The 20,452-nt window shown below is 43.9% G+C and overlaps 1 protein-coding gene across 2 annotated transcripts in view; it reads left to right on the forward strand.

Moving 5' to 3' along the window:
• Positions 1-19,968, forward strand: part of ERI1 (exoribonuclease 1) — a 35,692-nt gene extending 15,724 nt beyond the window's left edge. For both annotated transcript variants that reach the window (XM_030565572.1, XM_030565574.1), the window contains exons 3-7: positions 8,813-9,023; positions 11,277-11,360; positions 13,638-13,747; positions 16,983-17,097; positions 19,030-19,968. In XM_030565572.1, coding sequence (XP_030421432.1) covers positions 8,813-9,023; positions 11,277-11,360; positions 13,638-13,747; positions 16,983-17,097; positions 19,030-19,272 — 763 coding nt within the window. In that variant the 3' untranslated portion in view covers positions 19,273-19,968. The remainder of the gene's footprint in view (positions 1-8,812; positions 9,024-11,276; positions 11,361-13,637; positions 13,748-16,982; positions 17,098-19,029) is intronic.
• The last annotated feature ends 484 nt before the right edge of the window (positions 19,969-20,452 follow it).

The following is a 20,452-nucleotide window of genomic DNA, read 5'->3' on the forward strand; positions in this document are numbered from 1 at the left end:
GGTGGTAACCCTTCAATAAAATCTACCTGGAGGCGAACCCATGGACCTCCAGGCTCTCGCTGATGACCTAAAGGCAGCCGATCCTCAGATTCCCCTGGTCGGCGTGGGTTAAAGGCAGCACATGTAAGACAATTTTGTACCCAATTGGTCATGTTCTGTCGCTGTCCTGGCCAGCGGGCTATGTCTCTAGCTCGTTGCAGAGTCCCTTCCATGCCTTCGTGGGCCAAGACATGGGACCAACATATAATTTCCTGTTGATCCCACCGTGCTGGTACTACTACCGGGCAATCCTCTGGGTGTCCATCTTGCTTCAACTGCCGACGCAGGGCCCCTCGTGTGGTGACAGCAGCCACCACAGGGGTTCTTGCTAACCCATCCACTTTATTGTTAAAAAGGGCTTCCACTGACGAGTCTGCACTGTGATGACATTTTACGTATCCTACTAACAATTGATTAGGGTTAGCAGTGACCCACTGGTGCACACCCTCCCAGGCCTTACGATGGACCAACTCCTTCCCATCAGCACTTCTCTAGTCACTACTGGCCCATTGTGGATCCATTTTGTCAATCCTCCTAACACATACTGAGAATCTGAAAAGACCACCAAAGGTCCCAGACATGACTCCCAAAGCGTTAAACATTCCATCATTGCCTTTAATTCAGCCAGCTGTGCTGACCCTTGGGGCCAAACTCGCACTACTGACTTATCTTCCAGATTTATGACTGCGCTCTGTATGTGTTTTTTTCCCTCTTGTACCCAAGCTGCCCCATCTGAAAAGTAAATGTTGGCCGGTGCGGTTAGGCTCTGTGCTTGCTCTATTGAGGTTACCCAACCCACCGGCACTAGATTGGTCTTTGGCACAGGGCACTCATGTTTTGCCCCTTTGTCTGAAGCAAGACCCCTGGTCGTTGCCCAGCACCTGGGGTATTTTGGTATTGGACCCCTCGATTTACCAAGGCCAGGGTCCACTGAGCCACCCTTGGGTTACTTACTCCTGCTTGGGTGGGTTTTCCTGGCAATATATATTTTAAGGGGATGTGAGTGCTCTGAATAATAACTGGATTATCTCCCACCACCGCCGCCCCTACTTTCAGCGCCCATATTGCTGCTAGACATTCTCTTTCACATGGGCCAAACTTTTGCTCCACTGGTGTTAAAAGGCATGAATAAAATGCTATTGGGGCTGTTTTCTGCAATGGGTCCGCTTGTAACAATACCACAGCCAATGCCTCAGGACTGGTGGCGACCCTCACGTATATCAGAGGGGTAGCCATGTTAGTCTGGATCTGTAAAAGCAGCAAAGAATCCTGTGGCACCTTACAGACTAATAGACATTTTGGAGCATGAGCTTTTGTGGGTGAATACTCACTTCGTCGGATACACATACACATGCATCTGACGAAGTGGGTATTCACCCACGAAAGCTCATGCTCCAAAACGTCTGTTAGTCTATAAGGTGCCACAGGATTCTTTGCTCCCTTTCCACTAGTGTACCTGGAAGGGGGAGCAGGCACCACATGCGCTCTCTACTCCTTGTTGCTCCTTTCCACTAGTGTACCCTATCGGTGGTTCCCCAGCAACTCCACCACTAATGTTACCTAGGTTCCCCTAAAAAACAACCCAGGGTCACACTTGTATTAGTTTTATTACAGTGCCACTGTTAGGTCAGATAGAAAAGAGATGGAGCTTATTCATACACGCACACATTCACTGCATTCATACCCTCATGCACCCACACACTTACACAGGCAGAGAGTTACCGGAGATAGCATGGAGGCTGAGAAGATGAAGCATGGTAGATCTGGTCATGAATCCAGGCTGCTGAGAGGGTCAAGAAGCAGGGTCTTGTGTGCATGCCTTCTTCCTCTTATTTTTGGAACTGGGCGGCTCCTGTCACATTCACTGAGTTTCCTTCCTGTGTCCGTCACCGAGAAGCATTCCCAGACCAGTTCCTTTCATGTATACCAGGTTCTTTTTTTCTTTTCAGCACTTCATGACTGCCTTTTCAGGGCAGATTATATCAGACACTCCCGGCTCCGGGCTCCTCTCTCCTTGCAGTTCCTTTCTGTCCGGTCCCACATACGCTCCCTTGTTCACACTCTCTCTGAGGGATGGGATATTACAAAGCTTGGAAGTTCATGCAAGTGGCAACTTGAAAAGGCCACAGAGCTTGCAAAGGTTACAAAACTTAAAAGGCTATGCTAACAATAACTGAAGTTACAAAGTCTGCAAAAAGGTTGCAGAACTTAATGATACAAGTTACAGATCTTACAATTGCATTTGAATGGAGGCTTTACCTAACAGATGATATTGTTACATTTATTGCATTTCTGTTTTAAAGATCACTTGTTAAGGAAATTTTTTTTAATTGATTTTTTTTCTTACTTTATGATAAAGGGGAGGGAGGTGTTGTCTTATATACTTAGACTGAGGTTGAGATGGAAATAGGAAACAGACTTGTTGAAAGTCTCTGGGTAAGGATAAAAGGGGTAAAAAAAACAAGGGAGATGTCATGGTAGGGATCTACTACAGACCACCTAACCACCTACGACACTTGTTTTGCCCTTATCAGGGAAGCCGGCACGGAGAACAGTACATATCACATGCTGAGCCTCAGCCAATCACTGATTTTACTGTTCCAACTTTCTGCACTACATGCATCCGACGAAGTGGGTATTCACCCACGAAAGCTCATGCTCCAAAACGTCTGTTAGTCTGTAAGGTGCCACAGGATTCTTTGCTGCTTTTACAGATGCAGACTAACACGGCTACCCCTCTGGTATTTGAAGCTTTCTGATTGGCTGAGCCTGGGGCCAGGAGCCAATCAAAAACAAGTGGCAAGCCTACCTGGCAACAAGCTACCATGGCCGTGGAAGCCAATCACACAAGAGACTGCAGGAAACCCCATTCCAGCTCCATTAATTATAACATGACCACAAAGTTATTTACAAGCAACTCAGTAAAAAGCAAGCCCATTTCTGCGTGGTTTGTTGCTGGCATTCTGAGCAGTTGCCTGTCTCCCTGGCTGTCTGCCCAGCCTGTCTCCCAACATTGAACACATTGCATCTGTGAATAGGAGCATATCCAACACGTAAAGCTGCTACAGAGAAATTTACAAGAAGAACTGGAGAACATCTGTTGGAGTTCGGGAGGAGGTGCGGGCTCTTGGCTGGGGCTGAGGGGTTCACAGTGTGGAAGGGGGCTCTGGGCTGAGCCTGGGGCAGGGGGTTGGGGTGCAGGAGAGGGTGAGGTGTGCAAGATCTAGGAGGGAGTTTGGGTGCAGGAAGAGTATCAGAGGGGTAGCCGTGTTAGTTTGGATCTGTAAAAGCAGCAAAGAGTCCTGTGGCACCTTATAGACTAACAGACGTTTTGGAGCATGAGCTTTCATGGGTGAATACCCACTTCGTCAGATGCAGGGTGCAGGAAGGTGCTCTGGGCTGGGGCACAGTGTTGTGGTACAGGAGAGGGTACAGGGTTCTGGCTCTGAGAGAAGGGTCAGGGCTGGGGCAAGGTGTTGGTGCAGGAGGGGATATGGGGTGCTGGCTCTGGGAAGGGGCTGGGGCAGGGTGTTGGGGTGCAGAAGGGGGTTTGGGATGCTGGCTCTGGGAGGGGCTTGTGGGTGCAGGAGGGGGTTTGATGTGAAGAAAGGAGTATGAGGTCCTGGCTCCGGGAGAAGGCTGAGGGATGGAGATTGGGGTGTGGCCTCCTACCAGGCAGCACTTACCTCTGGCAGCTCCTGGTCGGCGGCAGGCACAGTGAGGCCAAGGCAGACTCCCTGCCTACCCTGGCCCCACACCATTCCCGGAAGGGGTCAATACGCCCCGGGGGGGGCGGAGGAGGGGCATGTGGCTCCATGCGCTGCCCCTCTCTGCAAGCACTGCCCCTGCAGCTCTCCCAGCCAGTGGGAGCTGTGGGGGCGGTGCTTGCAGGCAGTAGCAGGCCACTTTTGGGAGCAGCATGGGGCTAGAGTAGGCAGAGAGTCTGCCTTAGCAGCAGCCACACTACACCGCCGGAGATCGCAATCAGCTGGGAGATCCTCTAGGATGGGTCGGCAGCCTTTCAGAAGTGGTGTGCCAAGTCTTCATTTATTCACTCTGATTTAAGGTTTTGTGTGCCAGTAATACATTTTAATGTTTTTAGAAGGTCTCTTTCTATAAGTCTATAATATATAACAAAACTGTTGTATTTAAAGTAAATAAGGTGTTTAAAATGTTTAAGAAGCTTCATTTAACATTAAATTAATGCAGAGCCCCCTGGACCGGTGGCTAGGTCCTGGGCATTGTGAGTTCCACTGAAAATCAGCTCATGTGCCGCCTTCAGCGTGCCTGCCATAGGTTGCCTACCCCTGCTCTAGGATCTACTAGTCAATCGCGATCAACTGGTTGGTGATCATGGGTTTAGATCGACCCCACAAAACAAGCAACAGAAAAGGCTCGACCTTTTCGGATGAAAAATTTACTCCTTGGCGACGCTACAATTGAGAGTTACCAACTATTCTGCTTTATTAGCTAACTATGGTTATGATAATTATGGTGAGCTCTTTCACAAGGAGCTTCCAGAGGAGAAACAAACACATTTCAAGGCTATTCTAAATGAGGGCCAGCTCGTTGCTTCAACAGCCCTCAAAGTATCCTTGGACGTGGCGGACATGACAGCTATGACTATGGCCACAACTGTGGTTATGCATCAAGCATCCTGGTTACAATCCTTTGGCATACCTGAATAACTCCAAACCAAAGCCGAGGACCTACTTTTCAACTGAGCGAAACTATTTTCAACCAAGACAGATGAGGTGTTCCACTCAATGAAAGATTCTAGAGCCACTCTTCACACTTTGAGGAACTACACTCCACCTGCGAAGAGAAGACGATACCAGCCATATCAGAGGAACAGAGAGATTCCTCATCCAACCGACAGCAACAGAGGCAATATGAGAACCAAAGATAACATTTGCAGCAGTGGAGAGCACCTCAATCTCAACTGTTGACATCTCAAACAGCTGCACTCAAACAACAGTTTTGAAGTTAAGTTGAGGATCTGAACAATCTCCTTCACCCAACCTGTCCCCATGCTTTGGTTATGGATGTTAGAGATTGTACGATTGGACTATACCAACCCTTTTACCTCCTGCCTACATACCCTACCCCCATCCCTGTCCCTCTTCAGGGACCCTTCTTACAAGCAGTTGTTACGATAAGAAGTCGATCATCTTCTACTACTAGGTGTCATAGTACGGGTGCCTTCGCAAACAGGGGGAAGGAGTTTTACTCCCACTACTTCTTGACCCAGAAGAATGGGGGATGGAGACCTATCTTGGACCTCAGGAAGCTCAACAAGTTTGTACGAACTCAGAAGTTCAAGATAGTCATACTGCGTATGATATATCCAGGACTGCAAAAGGAGGATTGGTTTTCAGCCCTTGACCTCCAAGATGCTTATTTTCAAATTCTATACACCTCTCTCACAGAGAGTACCTGCGGTTCACAGTACAACAAGAATACTTCCAGTACAGAGTACTACCATTCAGCCTATCTACTGCACCAAGAGTATTCTCCAAAACCTTAGTGGTAGTAGCAGCACATCTACACAAACAAAGGATAATGATCTTCCTATACCTCGACGATTGCCTTCTCAAAGGCCCAACTCAGCAAAGAACTGGACACAGTCCAGACAATGATCAGACTATTCAGGGATCTAGGGCTGCAGATAAATAAAATAAAATCTACTCTAATCTCTGTTCAACAACTGGACTTCATTGGGGCACATCTCAATGCCATAGAGGCCAAAGCATCCCTATCATGGAACAGATTCACAACACTGACAAACCTTATCTCAGAGGTCAGAGTCAGCCCCCAAATACTGGCCCGTATAGGTCTGCAACTGCTAGAACACATGACAGCCACAGCGTTTGTGGTACAGCATGCAAGACTACTACATATGCGTTGCCTACAGGGCTGGTTGAGCTCGGTATATATACCCAGCAAGCACAGCCTATACAAATTATTTACAGTACCACCCTTGGTCTTGGACTGTCTACACTGGTGGACAAGACCAGAAAATGTATCCATGGGCATCCCATTCCAACAAGAACCCCCTAAAATAGTCATCACAACAGACACCTCGCTGATAGGCTGGGGCGCCCACATGCATCAGCACACGGTTCAAGGCAAACGGTCTCCTGCGGAGGTCCACTTACACATCAACCTACTAGAGTTACGTATGGTACTCCATGCCTTTGAGATTTCCTACCACACATAAGGAATGAATCAATTTGCATAATAACCGACAACCGATCTGCATGGTTTACATCAATCTCCAAGGGGAAGGGAGGCAATGCACCAAAGCCATGAAACTGTGGAACTGGTGCATACGCCACAACATAGACGTTTGGGCCTCCTACCTTTTTGGCTGTCAGAACTCAATGGTGGACACGCTAGGTAGATACTTTTCTTGAGACCACGAATGGGAAGTGAACGAGGGAGTCCTGCAATCTATTTTCCACTGTCGGGGCTCTCCCCTCATCGACTTATTTGCATTCCCAACGAACTACAAATGCCCAATGTTCTGCTTGAGAGTGGGGATGGGACCATGATCACTGGGGGGGCACCTCCCTCATCACATGGGGGACACATCTCATGTACGTGTTCCCACGGATCCCCTTGATATCTCGAGTAATACACAAGATATGAATAGACATGGTCATCCTGAGAGTCCTGATGTGACCCAGACAAGCCTGGTATCCTTACTGAAGCGCATGGCGATATGCGCTCCTCGAGCTCTCCTTCATTATCTGGACCTGTTGTCCGAGAACAATGATCACACTCTTCACCTAAATCCGGATAAACTCCACCTACAAGTGTGGCTCCTGCATGGTTCCATCATGGCGATCTAACCTGTTCAGAACAAGACTAACCAGCGGGAAATTGACACGCATGATACTTAATTTAAGAAGTGGAAAAGATTCTACTCATGGTGTCAAGAGAAATAATTGATGGCCTCCACAACACCACTACCGATAGTGTTGAAATACCTATTGGAGCTAAAATGCTCGGGTTTAGCAACAAGCTCTATCAAAGTACATCTTGCAGATGTTGCAGCATTCCATCATGATATCAAAGTGACCTTGATCTTCGCACACTCTATTACTAAACACTCCCACACAGGCCTCCAGAACATTTACCCAGAGGTTCGCCAACCTACTGCGGCCTGGGATCTCAATCTGGTATTGAAATGCCTCACTGGACCACCATTCGAACCCCTAGCCATTTGTTCCCTACTGCATTTGTCCATGAAAGTGGCATTTCTGGTCGTCATTACTTCCGCCAGATGGGTGAATGAGATAGGGGCCCTCATGGCCGATCCTACACAGTATTCTTCAAAGACAAGGTCACACTACGACCACATCCAGAATTTCTGCCAAAGATAGCATCATCATTTCAAATAAACCAACCAATTCATCTTCCCACATTCCATCCAAAACCACATGGGACTCCCAACAAAAACCATGTTGCATACATTTAGAGGTTAGATGTGCATTAGCTTTCTATATGAAAAGGACTGAGCCTTTCCGAAAATCCCCAAGACTTTTCATGTCTACTACTGAGCGTTAGAAAGGATGCGCAGTATCCATTCAGTGATTATCTAAATGGATCTCCACATGCATTCAACAGTGCTATTGAATTCAGAACACGGACCCTCCTACACACATCAGAGCTTATTCCACATGCTCATTATCGACCTCAATAGCATTCCTAAACAATGCACCTATAACTGAAATTTGTAGAGCATCTGCTCGGGCTTCCGTCCACACATTCACCGGTCGGTATGCAATCACTCAAGGCTCTGGATCCGATGCCATGGTTGGTCTAACCGTACTTACCTCTACAACACAAATGAACCTGAAGTCCCTTCCGCCCTCTGAGAGGCACTGCTCTTCAGTCACCTGAAGTGGAGCACCCACATGGACAGAACTCAAAGAAGAGAAGTTTACTCACCTTGTACAGTAACGGAGGGTCTTCAAGATGTGTGTCCTTTGGGTGCTCCACTACCCACCTCCTCCCCTCTACTTCGGAATTTGCAGTAAGGACTCCACGATAGAGAAGGAACTGGAGGGATCGAGTCATGTGTATGCTAGATGCAGCATCAATGGCACCGCGAGATACCTGTGGCACACACGTGACCCACCTAGACACTGCTACTGTAAATCTCTGATTGGTTCTGGGACGCACCAACATCTGAAGTGGAGCACCCACAGGGGGACACATCTTGAACTTCAACCATTCCATCATGTTGACTGTGATAACACAATCTGATATGGATGACTTTTTACCCTAAGTTGATTGTAATCATTGCCAAATGCCTTAATTGTACAGTTCATTTCTGCTCAAAGCAGTTTTTCCTTATATCTTGGAATCATTCATCTACCTCTTGATTTGTAACATGGCAGTTCTCAGCTAGCAACTCCCTGTACAATGATTTTAAAAATAATTTTATTAAAAAATAAAATCTCTCTCCAGTTTTTAACCTTCTGCCATTGTAATCATTATCCAAATTGCCGCTGACTTCAGGGGTGCAGGATCACAGCGTTAAGGTTTTTCAAAATACTGAAAAGTAAATTGTTCTACTTTAGGATCATTTAGCTGTTTTGAAGATAAAACTAGATTGCATAGTGACTTTGTGCATCATTTATGACTCTGTTTTGAATAAGCTGAAGCAGTAGATTTGGCTTCATTTCTGGATTGATGAAGCAGTTAATATGAACAGAATTGTATTGGAATATGAGTTCTAATACTGTGTCTCGCTCCTATACAGGGGAGTGAAAGATGTACTGAAAAAGAGGTTGAAGAACTACTATAAGAAGCAGAAGCTGATGCAGAAGGAGCCCACTAATGGAGACAGTTACTATGATTACATCTGTGTTATTGACTTTGAAGCAACCTGTGAAGAGGACAATCAGTCTGAATTTACACATGAAATAATTGAATTTCCTATTGTTTTATTAAATACTCATACCCTAGAAATAGTGAGTGACCTACTTGCTTTGCCTCTTGTGCTCTTTGCTTCAAAAAGTAGGGACTGATCAGTTCTTAAATAGCTACAGAACTTGGAGTTTAAAGGGACACAGCTAACATACAGCCAAGAATGATACTTGCTTCTGTATTTATTTATTTATTTATTTCTAAAGACCAGATTTGAAGTTGACCATGTCCCTTAAACAATTATACTTTGCATTTTTATATCTGGGTAATATACTCAGTCCTGGGTTCTTCTGCCTTTGTTTGGTTTCCCAATTTTTAAATGTCTGTTTTTCTTCAAGATCCACAGAAACAGGAGAAATAGTGCTCTCAAATGCATAAAATATTATTTTCCCTTAATCTTTTTTTTCCAATTATGGTAATCTTAGACCTAATCTATATTAGAAAACTTGCACTATTGTAATTAAGTCAATTTAATATCAATCTAGTTGCACCAGTGCACATTTTCTAAAATGGACAAGGTCTTAATTGTATGTTGTAAATAATCAGGTAGAAATGTGACTTAAGTAGACGTTGCTGTATACCTCTGTCCAGTTCAACCAATAGTCATTTAGAGTAGTGTCCTCAAAATCTTCCCTATGTTGATAACATCCCTTAAGATCCTCTCCATCTTCAGAGAGACAAAACTAGAATGATAGCTGGTGGTATGTATGGTGGTGTAGATCCTCAGAGTGATGTTCACTTGGCTACCTGATAGGGTTGTTTGTGGTGTAGTTAATAGTTCCTCATCTATAAAATGGGGATACTTAAAACAGATTAAGGGACTTGGTGAAGGTCTCACTGCCAGTGAGAACTAGGTTTAGGAGCCAAGAGTTCTTGGCTTTCAGCCCTGAGCTCAGTTCATTACACCAACTCCAGGATAAGGCAGCATGTTCCTAAACATGGAGTTTTCTCCACTTTGGCTTTCTTATTGTGCTGATCAGAGATTAATCAGTAGTGTTATGTCTTCACTGCAGAGTTAACTCAGATAATCAGCACCCAGATTAGCTTAGCCTGAGTACGAGCAGCAACACTGCAAAGCCACACCTTCATTCAAAGTTGAGCCTTCATTAGTGCTGCACTAACTGGGGTCCCATTTTTCTTTAGGCTGTAGTAAGTTGAGATGCTCTGATTCTTTCCCAGTGAATTGTGGGAGAACTTTTTTCCTTCTGGGCACACAAGTGGAATTTGGGGAAGGCATTGGAGTATTAACCACATTTTAGTGATTTAGCCTGCATTCTCACTGCAAAGTGGGTGGGTTACGAGCCCAAGTGAAAGCCTCAATCCATCCTTAGCATGTTGAGCCAACCAGTTCAGGTTGAAAACACTATTAATCTTGGGTCAGAGGTCTTTGTGTGTGGATGGAAGCTGGATGAGGAGCAACACCTGAATAAGAGCCCCAGGTTCACTCTGCAGTGAAGGCAAATGTTCGTTACCCTGTTGGGACCTCAGTGCATAATCTCTAAAACCTGGTCTACACTTAAAACCTTTGCTGCTATAGCTACGTTGGTTACAGGTATGATTTCATTTATTTAACGACATAGCTACTAATAAAACTCTAATGCATATTCAATTATACTAGTATGAGCTCTCTTATGCTGAGAGAATTGTATCCACACTAGAGAGTATTTTGGTATAGCTAACTGGTATAACTGCACCAGCAAAACTGTCTAGGCTTGGTAAGGTCTACTTCATATGGCCCTACAGAACGTAATCGTAGCTAAAGATTAACTCTTGGGTTTCCCATTTGATGGAGTGCAAAAAAGAGGATCATTCAGTTAGCAACATGATGAAACCCACCATATATGTGCACCTCTGATGATAGATATCTCAGGAAGCTTTAGGAACAGAGGTCATCCAACAATCAAATCATATTACATCAGAGGACAGCCCATGGCTACCCTGTAACTTCAGTTGATGAGGGGAAAAAAGCAATTCCTAGTCATCTATCAAAGATGACACTTGGAAGCAAATATATTTATGTGGATTTTATTTTTGGTAAATGCTTTTTACCTTGGAACTGTATATCACAAAATTTTGTAGTCATTTATTAATTACATTATTGCAGTCCCATTTATTTGGTAAACTTCAAATGATGGACAATGGCTAATAAAGAGGGCTCAAATGTGAATATTATCTGGCTGTTTGATAGTTAACCATTCTTTCCAAACACAATGCTAAAATCCTATGAAACCTGACTTGTGATTGGATGTGTCGCCATGGCACTGTAAAACATTTGACATTTTTATCCCCTCTTGTAGGAGGATACCTTTCAACAGTATGTGAAACCAGAGATTAATCCCCAGCTTTCAAACTTCTGTATCAATCTGACAGGAATCACTCAGGTAACATCTTCCATATCTGTGTGTCCAGACACAAGTTTGAATGAAAAGGTTACATTTTGTCAAGGTTTTTAGATTTAAGTTTCAGTGTATGGTTTTAGGGTTTACTTTCCTGATTTTTTTCCTCTCTTCTCCTTCTCACCACTTAATTTGTTTCTGAATCAATCCTTCAAGCAGCAAAGTTGGGAGCTCAGAGGAGAAGCACAGATTTATTCCAAGTCCAAATATATGCAAACCTGTGCAGATAGCCCAAGGATTACATGACTTTTAAGAATTAAATCTTTGCTCCCTTTGCTTGAAGATGGGTTTGTAAAGGAGTTATATTTAGGGGAATTGGAAATGGAGATTTATAAGAATAATACATCTTTTAAAGTAAGTACAGTTTAAGGCCTAAAACCCTTGAAGTCCTTATTAATTTTCTTAGGCCTTGTCTACACTGCCACTTTACAGTGCTGAAACTTTCTCGCTCAATGGTGTTAACCCCCCCGCCCCCAGCGATGCAAGTTTCAGCACTGTAAAGTGGCAGTGTAGACCGTGCACCAGATATTCCCCTTGTGGAGGTGGGTTTTTTTTTACAGTGCTGCTGCCATGACTAAACAGCCACGTTAAAGCACTGCATATACCCTAAGTCTCCACCCATTCCAGGGCCTCTTCAGCACTTTTGTAATGCCGTTGCTGAAGAGCTTAGCCAAGAACTCACCGTATTTTGACTAGTTTGGATTAGTTCATAAATGATGTAATGAGTCAAGTTTCTCCACTTTACAAACCAGCTTAAAACTACTATCTACTGTTCTTAGTGTGGATCGGGATGGGCAAACTTTTGGGCCAAGGGCCACATCTGGGTGGGGAAATTGCATGCAGGGCAGGGGATTGGGGTGTGGGAGAGAGTGCGGGGTGTGGGAGGGGATGTGGTGTGCAGCAAGGGGCTCAGGGCAAGTGATTGGGGCAGAGGAGGGGTGTGGGGTGTACGAGGAGGCTCAGGGCAGGGAGTTGGGGTGCAGGAGGAGTGCAAGGTGCAGGCAGGGGGCTTAGGGCAGGGAGTTGGGGTGCAGGGTGCAGGAGGGCTTCGGGATCCAGGCTGTCAGTGGCATTCGCCAGGGCAGGCTGCCTGCCTGCCCTGTCCCCAGCCCCGCGCCGCTCCAGGAAGTGCTGCAGCCCTTGGGGGAGGGGTGGGGGTGGAGGGCTTTGTGTGCGCTGCCCTGGCTGTGCCTCCAGGTACCTCTCCCGAAGCTCCCATTGGCTGTGGTTCCCTGTTCCCGGCCAATGGGAGCTGACGGGTGTGGTGCCTGGAGGCAAGAGCAACACACGGTGCCCTCTGCCCCCGTGCCCAGGGCCGTGGTACCAGCCACTTCTGGAGAGGGCACGGGGCCCGTGGCACCACCAGGGGGCAGTCCTACGGGCCAGATCCAAAGCCCGCGGGCCATAGTTTGCCCACCCCTGGTGTAGATGCTCAATCTGTCTTTGGTGCGTAGATTGAGGTATTGTTTCTGATTTCTGTGTTCAGATCTTGTGTGTGTACAGTAGATGTCTGATGAACATCAAAACTTGCTGTTTTCGTGGTGTTTTGCCTTTTGAGAGAAGGGAGTTTTCTGGTATCTGTTTTTACTTCCACCAACAATAAAGATTGTGCATTAATGATAATTCCTCTCTAATGGCTGGATGTGGATCCTCTATAGCTGCCAGTTTTCTGCCAACCCAAAGAATCTTAAATGGTTGCAAGATGACTGGTAATGGTTTTAGTTTAGTTCTGGATTTTAGTCTAAGTTCTATCACTGGCTGACTGCTTGACTTACTGCAGGTCACTTAGATCCTGGTTTCTAGAAGTATTGAGATGTTGTTTTCAGTGTTGCGATGCCTAACTGATTTAGGAGCCTAAATTGATTGTCAATGAGATTTAGGCTCCTAAGTGTCTAAATCACTTTAAAAAAAGATTTAGGCTGCTAAATCAACTAGGCATTTTAACAGTGAGTGCAGCAGTGCCTCAGTATCTTTAAAAATCTGGGCTCTTAAGGTCTGATTTTCATTCCCACCCTCCCATAGGTGGTGTTAATTGGAACTTTGAGTACTTCCCACCTATGAAAATCAAGCTCTTAAGATCTCTTTGTCTCTGAAACTGGGATAATGTGTAGCCACCTCAGAGGAGTTTTGTGAGCCCCTCTTGTTTAAATGTTTTTAGTTCATTGGAAGTATGTAGTGTTAGTCCCTGTTTAACTATAATGTCTTACACTACACATTTTCTTTTAGAAAATTTACCTGACTTTTGTTTTTATGTATTCTCAGGACCACGTAGACAAAGCTGATGCATTTCCTCAGGTTCTACAAAATGTTGTAGACTGGATGAGACAGAGAGAGCTGGGAACCAAATATAGCTATACCATATTGACTGATGGGTATGTCTTGGAAAGTAGGGTGCAGATTTTATATAGTAATCTTTTAAATGCATTTTAAAAATGAAAAGCAATTCTTAGACTAATCTACTTTTTGTAACTGGTATTGCCAAAATTAGAATGTAACATTGGCCCTAAGAGCACATGTGAGTACTTTCTTTTTCATTTGGGCTATAGATCTGAAAATGAAATTGAGTAGGGCTTGAATCCACTAGGTGGCACCAATTATTTTCCAGCATTCTTCTTTTACACACTTTACACACTTTTCATATCATTAATAAAATTAACAAATATGAGTACAAAATATAACATGCAGTACTGAGGTTGCATAGTTAGATTAAAAGTCATGAAAATATGAAAGTTGATGTGCTAAAAGCAGTGTTAAATGTTGGCTACATATTTCAGAGTGGTAGCCGTGTTAGTCTGTATCAGCAAAAAGAACGAGGAGTACTTGTGGCACATTGGAGACTAACAAATTTATTTATTGGGTTTTAGCCCACAAAAGCTCATGCTCAAATATATGTTAGTCTTTAAGGTGCCACAAGTACTCCTCATTCTTTCTGTTGGCTACATAATACATCTTATGCTTTACATTACCGTTATCTGTAATATGTGCTAATATTTAACTAGAAAACAGGAAAAGAAAATACTGTATACCACATGTTAGGAACAGTGACCTAGTGAATAGAACACTGGAGTTGGGCTCAGGAGGCCAACATTCAGTTCCTGGCTCTGCACGGAATGTTCTCATGTGACTCAGTCTACCCTGTGCCTGAGCTTCCTAACAGTGATAGTTCCTTATTTCACAATGATTTTGTGAGAATAAAATACATTAATGATTGTGAGGTACTCGGATACAAAGGTGATGAGGACCATGTAAATATCTAGATAGATGTGCAATGCAGACAACATAACATTGGTCTTAGATTCGTCACTCTTGCATCTCATGGATTTACATATTTTAAGACCAGAAGGAACAATCTTGTCTGACCCAAATAGTGCAGGCCAGAGCATTACATCCAGTCAAGTGTGTCTCTTTTTAACTGTGAAATTTTAACATTCTGTTTGCCTTACCACCCCCTCCCCCATTTTTTAAATGAGATATAAGCAGGACAGGCAATTTTAAATATTAAACTTTACATGATCTCAATGAGGCTTCATAATGCACACCTTTGTGAGGTGAATGGTGTCTGGGCTGGTCCACACTGGGGGGGGAAATCGGTCTTAGATACGCAACTTCAGCTACGTGAATAACGTAGCTGAAGTCGAATATCTAAGATCGGATTACTCACCCGTCCACACCGCGCGGGATCGATGTTCGCGGCTCTCCGTGTCGAATCCGGAACTCCGTTGGGGTTGATGGAGTTCCGGAATCGATATAAGCACGCTCGGGGATCGATATATCGCGTCTAGATTAGACGCGATATATCGATCCCCAAGCAATCGATTTTAACCCGCCGATACGGCGGGTAGTCTGGACGTGGCCTCTGTCATGGGGTTCATGCACTGCTGGAAGCGCCTTCTCCTGGCCATCCTTGGGATTAGCTCCTGTCAGGCATTGCACCTTCCTCCGGCAGTGGGGGTCTCATGTCCTCCTCTTATCCTGCGGCTCTTTCTCACTCCAGGAATCGCAGCCGCCGCTTTGTGACTCAGCCTTCCGGCCATGTCACTATGTAGTTTCCCCGGACCAAATTGTCCCAGGCAGTCCACTGTCCTCTTCCTGGTACTTACCGCATCCCCAGTGGCTGGTAGGGGAACCTCGGGTATCTGGTCAGCAGCCAAGTCTGCAGTCGTATTCCTTGCTGCTATTCCCCTGAGCCTTCACCTACCTTCCTGGCTTTCCCCTTTTCTGGGTTTGCCAGCCTCCCAACTCCTTCCACTCAGGGAGTGACTGCAGTCTACTTCCCTGCAGCTTTATACAGGCCCTATCTGTTCCTGTTCAGCTGAGTTTGTTTCCAATTAGTTCCCTGCTCCTTGGCTCCTCCTTCAGGTCAGCCTGTGGAGTTAATTGGCCTGTCTGGCCATCTTTATCCCTTTCAGTCATGTGTGGGATGGACATGTTGTCGCAGTGTCCAAGACAAGCATGTTCTTATATTTGATACTGCTGTTGTTTGCCTGGTAAACATTTTCTGCTAGGCTGGGTTAACAAGGCAATAGTATATCTTATGTTGAGATCGCTGTATCATTGTGCCGGAAGAAGATAAAAAAATGTATTATATGAAAGCATGTAATTTAGAGAAAAGTGTAAAGAACCCTTTCTCATGGAGTCAGCAGAGCAATTTTCTCTGCCAGTGTCTCTTTCCTGTTCTGGATATAAAGGTAGCCTTAAAATATATTTAAGAACGCTAAGTTTCAGTGGGACACAATCTTTCTTTCCAAGTAAATTGTCCCAGCAGCAGCCCCTTCCCCTTCTAGGCCTCCCTGTGTTACCTTGGAAAAACATGCAGTTATGTCACAGAGAGGGCTGAGCTTATTTTGACTCTAAGATTTTAGTAGGTGCCAGTGTCTTGCTCAGCAGTTGACTTCTTTTCAATCACTTATTTTTATCTCCAAACCAAGGACAGAAATGGAAACATAATGGAAGTTTTTTCACTAACTTTAAATGTAGTGCGTTCTGAGGAGGTTCTTACAACAGAATGTTTACTTTTCATCCACAAATCTGACAGATTTAGAATTTATTCTGGATTTAAAAAAATACTATGGGATCTTGAATTGTCATCAAATCAGTTTCATTACTTGATTCAGGAAAGTAACCTTTACAGAGTAAGCGTCAAATGTGTTCCTGAAGTGACTTTCACTCAAGGGGAGAAGATACAACAGGATTCCTTACCAGTCAGCTGTATAAAAACTCACCTTTTGGATTGGATGTGCATGAGGTTGGAAGGGTGACTGGCTTCAGAATGCAGAGTTGGAAATACCTGGGGCCATTTCTGCATCCTCCATGAGTGAGGATAAGGTCCTAAAAATAAAAGTGTTTGCTTTAATGTCTGGTGTTGACTGGAGACAGTAGCCAATAAGTCCCTCTCTTTTGCTGGTGTTTTTTATTATGAGTGATAAAATTTTTCTTGTGCAATGTGTTTTCCCTCCTGTCCATCGTCCCAAAGGAAAGACAAAGAATACTTGTGCTACAAGTTTGCTATGTTGAAAATGTTTCAAATGTCTCTTTTGCTCCTATTTAAGATTTCCTGTTAAAGTTTTGTCTTTACCTTTTCTCTCTCTCCTGCTTTTTCCGCCCAAGGTCTTGGGATATGAGTAAATTTCTGAATATCCAGTGCCGTATCAGCCAAATCAAATATCCCTCTTTTGCCAAAAAGTGGATCAACATTCGCAAATCCTATGGAAACTTCTACAAGGTTTGAATTGATTACAGATTCTTTGGGGAAAATTCAGTCTAAAGTTGGAATAAGTAAAGTCTTGCACACATTTTTATGTACATTATTTTTTGTACTCCACAGGGTCAAGCTGTAAGACCTTCCAGTTTGTATAATTTCAGTAGCATTTATTTAGGTCGCAGGGCCTTAACAAAGTGCTAATTTTGAGCACCCACAGCCTGTTGAATTCTTGAAAATCAGACCACTGCTTAGGTGCTTAAATAAAGATTTAAGACTTTAACTTTAGTGTCCTATCTTTGAAAATCTTAGTTCATGTTTTGACTGTTGTAACTTGAAGTAATCTTTTGTACAGTACTGGTGCTCCTGTAGCTGTGTAGCTCTACCACGCTGGAACTAGTTCACCCAGATCTGATCATATTTAGCATTACGGTAGCAATTACTGCTTTACGTCTTCAAAAACTGTACACTACGGAGAGCTACTCTCATAATTCCTATGTGAATTATAGTAGGTAAGCAGCATTTTCCCCATTTTCTGAGACACAGTATCACAGGGGGCATGGGGAGGAAAGAGAGATTGCAAGATTTGCCTAAAGTCACAACAGATCATGCGGAGCTAGGATTAAAATCAGGAATACTTAGCTCATTTACTACTAGACCATGTTGCTGCTTTTTATCCTGATGGGGCTTAAGCTGCTATGTTTGATCCTTTGAGGCTCTGATGAGCTTTGAGTTTAGCAGCCTGGTTAAGCTGTTCAAATCAGAATAGGGCCTGGTTTACCATCTGATTCCATCATGGCAGTGAAACTACTGGATTATGTAAAAGCCACTGTAAATCAATTTTGGAATTAATTCATCATTTCAAACTTTTTGATAACCTCTTCCAAACTCCTCTTGAAAATATATAAAATAGTAGAAGGTATTAGCGATGTTATAATTAATGTTGTGTTAAAAGCATAATGCATAGCTTACTCTAATTTTCTGGGAGACGATTGGATCTCGAATCTTACCTTTTTAATTGAACTGTGCATAGTAATACATCATTGTGAAAGGGACATATTCCACAACTTGCATGTATGATTTTTTTTCCCTTCGAGGCACTAATCGATGTAACTGTCACTATCAGAGTTGTTTGTTGCCAGGTTTTGGCAAATACACAGAACAGTGAAAATGCTGCTAAGTGGAAGGGCATCTATCTTTCAGCACCCTGTACTTTGCAGGATTTTTTTTAAAGACCAAATTTCACATTTTAAAGAAAATTAAGAATATTATGTATTGCACTGCAGCAGTGTCATCTAGTAATTAGACAAGTGAAGGACTCGGAATCAGGACTCATGGTCATCTGGGTTCTGGTGCTGGTGTGCCCTGTGCCTTGGACAAGTCACTTAAGCTTTGACTACACTAGGGAAATCTTTGCAAAAATTTCTCACCATTGCTAACACTGGTCACTAACATTACTGATCACCCAAGTGTAGATGAGCCTCCACTGTTTTGAAAATCTTCTCTCATGGTGCTTCTAACTCCCTTGGGCATTTTTGAGAATGCTCCATGTCAGTAAGCTGCTGCTCTGAGCAGTGTCAGATAATACAGTGCTTGGAATACTGGTGGCAGTCTGTCTACCCACGGCACCTACTGTTGCCAGCACTGGTAAAACTGAACTAGAGTTGGCAGTGGTGGGAAACTTTTCTGCAAAACTTTCCCTAATCTAGGCAAGACTCTTATCTCTGTGTCTGTGTCCTCATCTGTAAAAGGTGGATACTCCTTTGCTATCTCACAGAGATGTTCGGAGGTTTGATTGTGTGCAGAGTGCTTTGAGATATGAACCAAAAGTGGCACAGCAGTGCTAGGTAGGCATAGACCCACTGAAGTATGAGAACTTATGCAGGATAATGTAGAGTTTTTCATGCTGAGATTTTTTTGTCTGATTTCTTTAACGTGGTTCATTTTCTTTGTCAGCTTCCCAGAAACCAGACCAAGCTAACAGTCATGCTTGAAAAGCTGGGAATGAACTATCATGGGCGTCCTCATAGTGGACTTGATGACTCTAAGAACATTGCACGGATAGCTATACGTATGCTTCAGGATGGATGTGAGCTGCGTGTGAATGAGAGAATTCATGGTGGGCAGCTAATGAGTGTATCATCCTCTGCCCCAGTAGAGGGAGCCCCTGCTCCGCAGATGCCCTGTTTTAGAAACTAGGTGTCAAAACATGCTGCATTATGGACCAATATTGAAGACTTCAATTAGGAATTGTTAATACATCTTATCATGTGGCCATTTCAATGAACCAGTTCTGCAATGCAAAGTCTAAAAGCACCTTAAACAACTCTCTCTGTTAAAATAAATGGGGGAGCATATAAACTCTGTTAATTAGAACTTGTGCTACAGCACTTTTCATGCTGATAATATTTTTGTAAGTCATCTTGGCACCTTTTCATGCAAGGTCGATGTGTAGTATGCTGGCAGGATGTTGAGATTTCTTTTTGTGTGTGTAGAATAATTAATTGAAAAATACAAAGTGTGGTTAGCCAGTGTGCCCTCTCCCTCCCCAAGCTCATAGGAAAGAGGATGGTTGTAGTAATGTTTAAAAAACAAATGTGCAATAGCTTTTAGCATCTTGATTACCCTTTGCATGCCTACAATGCACTTCCAGAAGAACTGTACAGTCCCCTGACCAGACTGACGTTATCTACTGTACATTTGATAGCAGCAAACAGCCTCCTCTTTTTATGTAAGATAGGAAAGGTGGGGGCATTCATTACTGTTTTAATTGGTTTAAAAGTATTGGAGTGGGGAGTGTCTTTTAAGGAATATAGTTGTCAGTTTCTGTCTCTTAAATAATTGAGTAGCATTGGTTGGCAAAAAAATGAATTGAATAAAAAGCTTTCATCCAGCTATTGGGATTAATTGATTTTTTTAATGTACATATAATCTGTCTGTAAAAGGTTTTAGTCTTCAGAATTTCATGTACTTCCAGGTAATGGGTCGGTCCACTTATTTCTTCTTTCTCATTCCAAATCAAATTAAGTGTAACCGTTTAATCCATACCAGTCACCAGGACTCTAAAGAAAGGGTGAAGTAAAAATACTTACAATATTGAACATAATGTAAAGTATGGCTTGGTATACTTGTAGTGCAAGGGTCGGCAACCTATGGCATGCGTGCCAAAGACGGCACGTGAGCCAATTTTTAATGGCACGCTACTGTCTGCTGGAGCAGTGTACCATTAAAAATCTTGCCCAGCCTTCTCTGCCACCTACCCCCCCACGTGGAGGCAGAAGCATAGGCATGCTCACGGGGTGTGCCCAGGCACACCCTGCCAAATGGCCCCACTCTTCCAGCATGGCAGGCTGCGGGGTCCGCGCTCCTGGGCCGGAGC

Source organism: Gopherus evgoodei, chromosome 5, assembly GCF_007399415.2.
Source record: "Gopherus evgoodei ecotype Sinaloan lineage chromosome 5, rGopEvg1_v1.p, whole genome shotgun sequence".
In the NCBI taxonomy this organism is placed as follows: domain Eukaryota; kingdom Metazoa; phylum Chordata; order Testudines; family Testudinidae; genus Gopherus; species Gopherus evgoodei.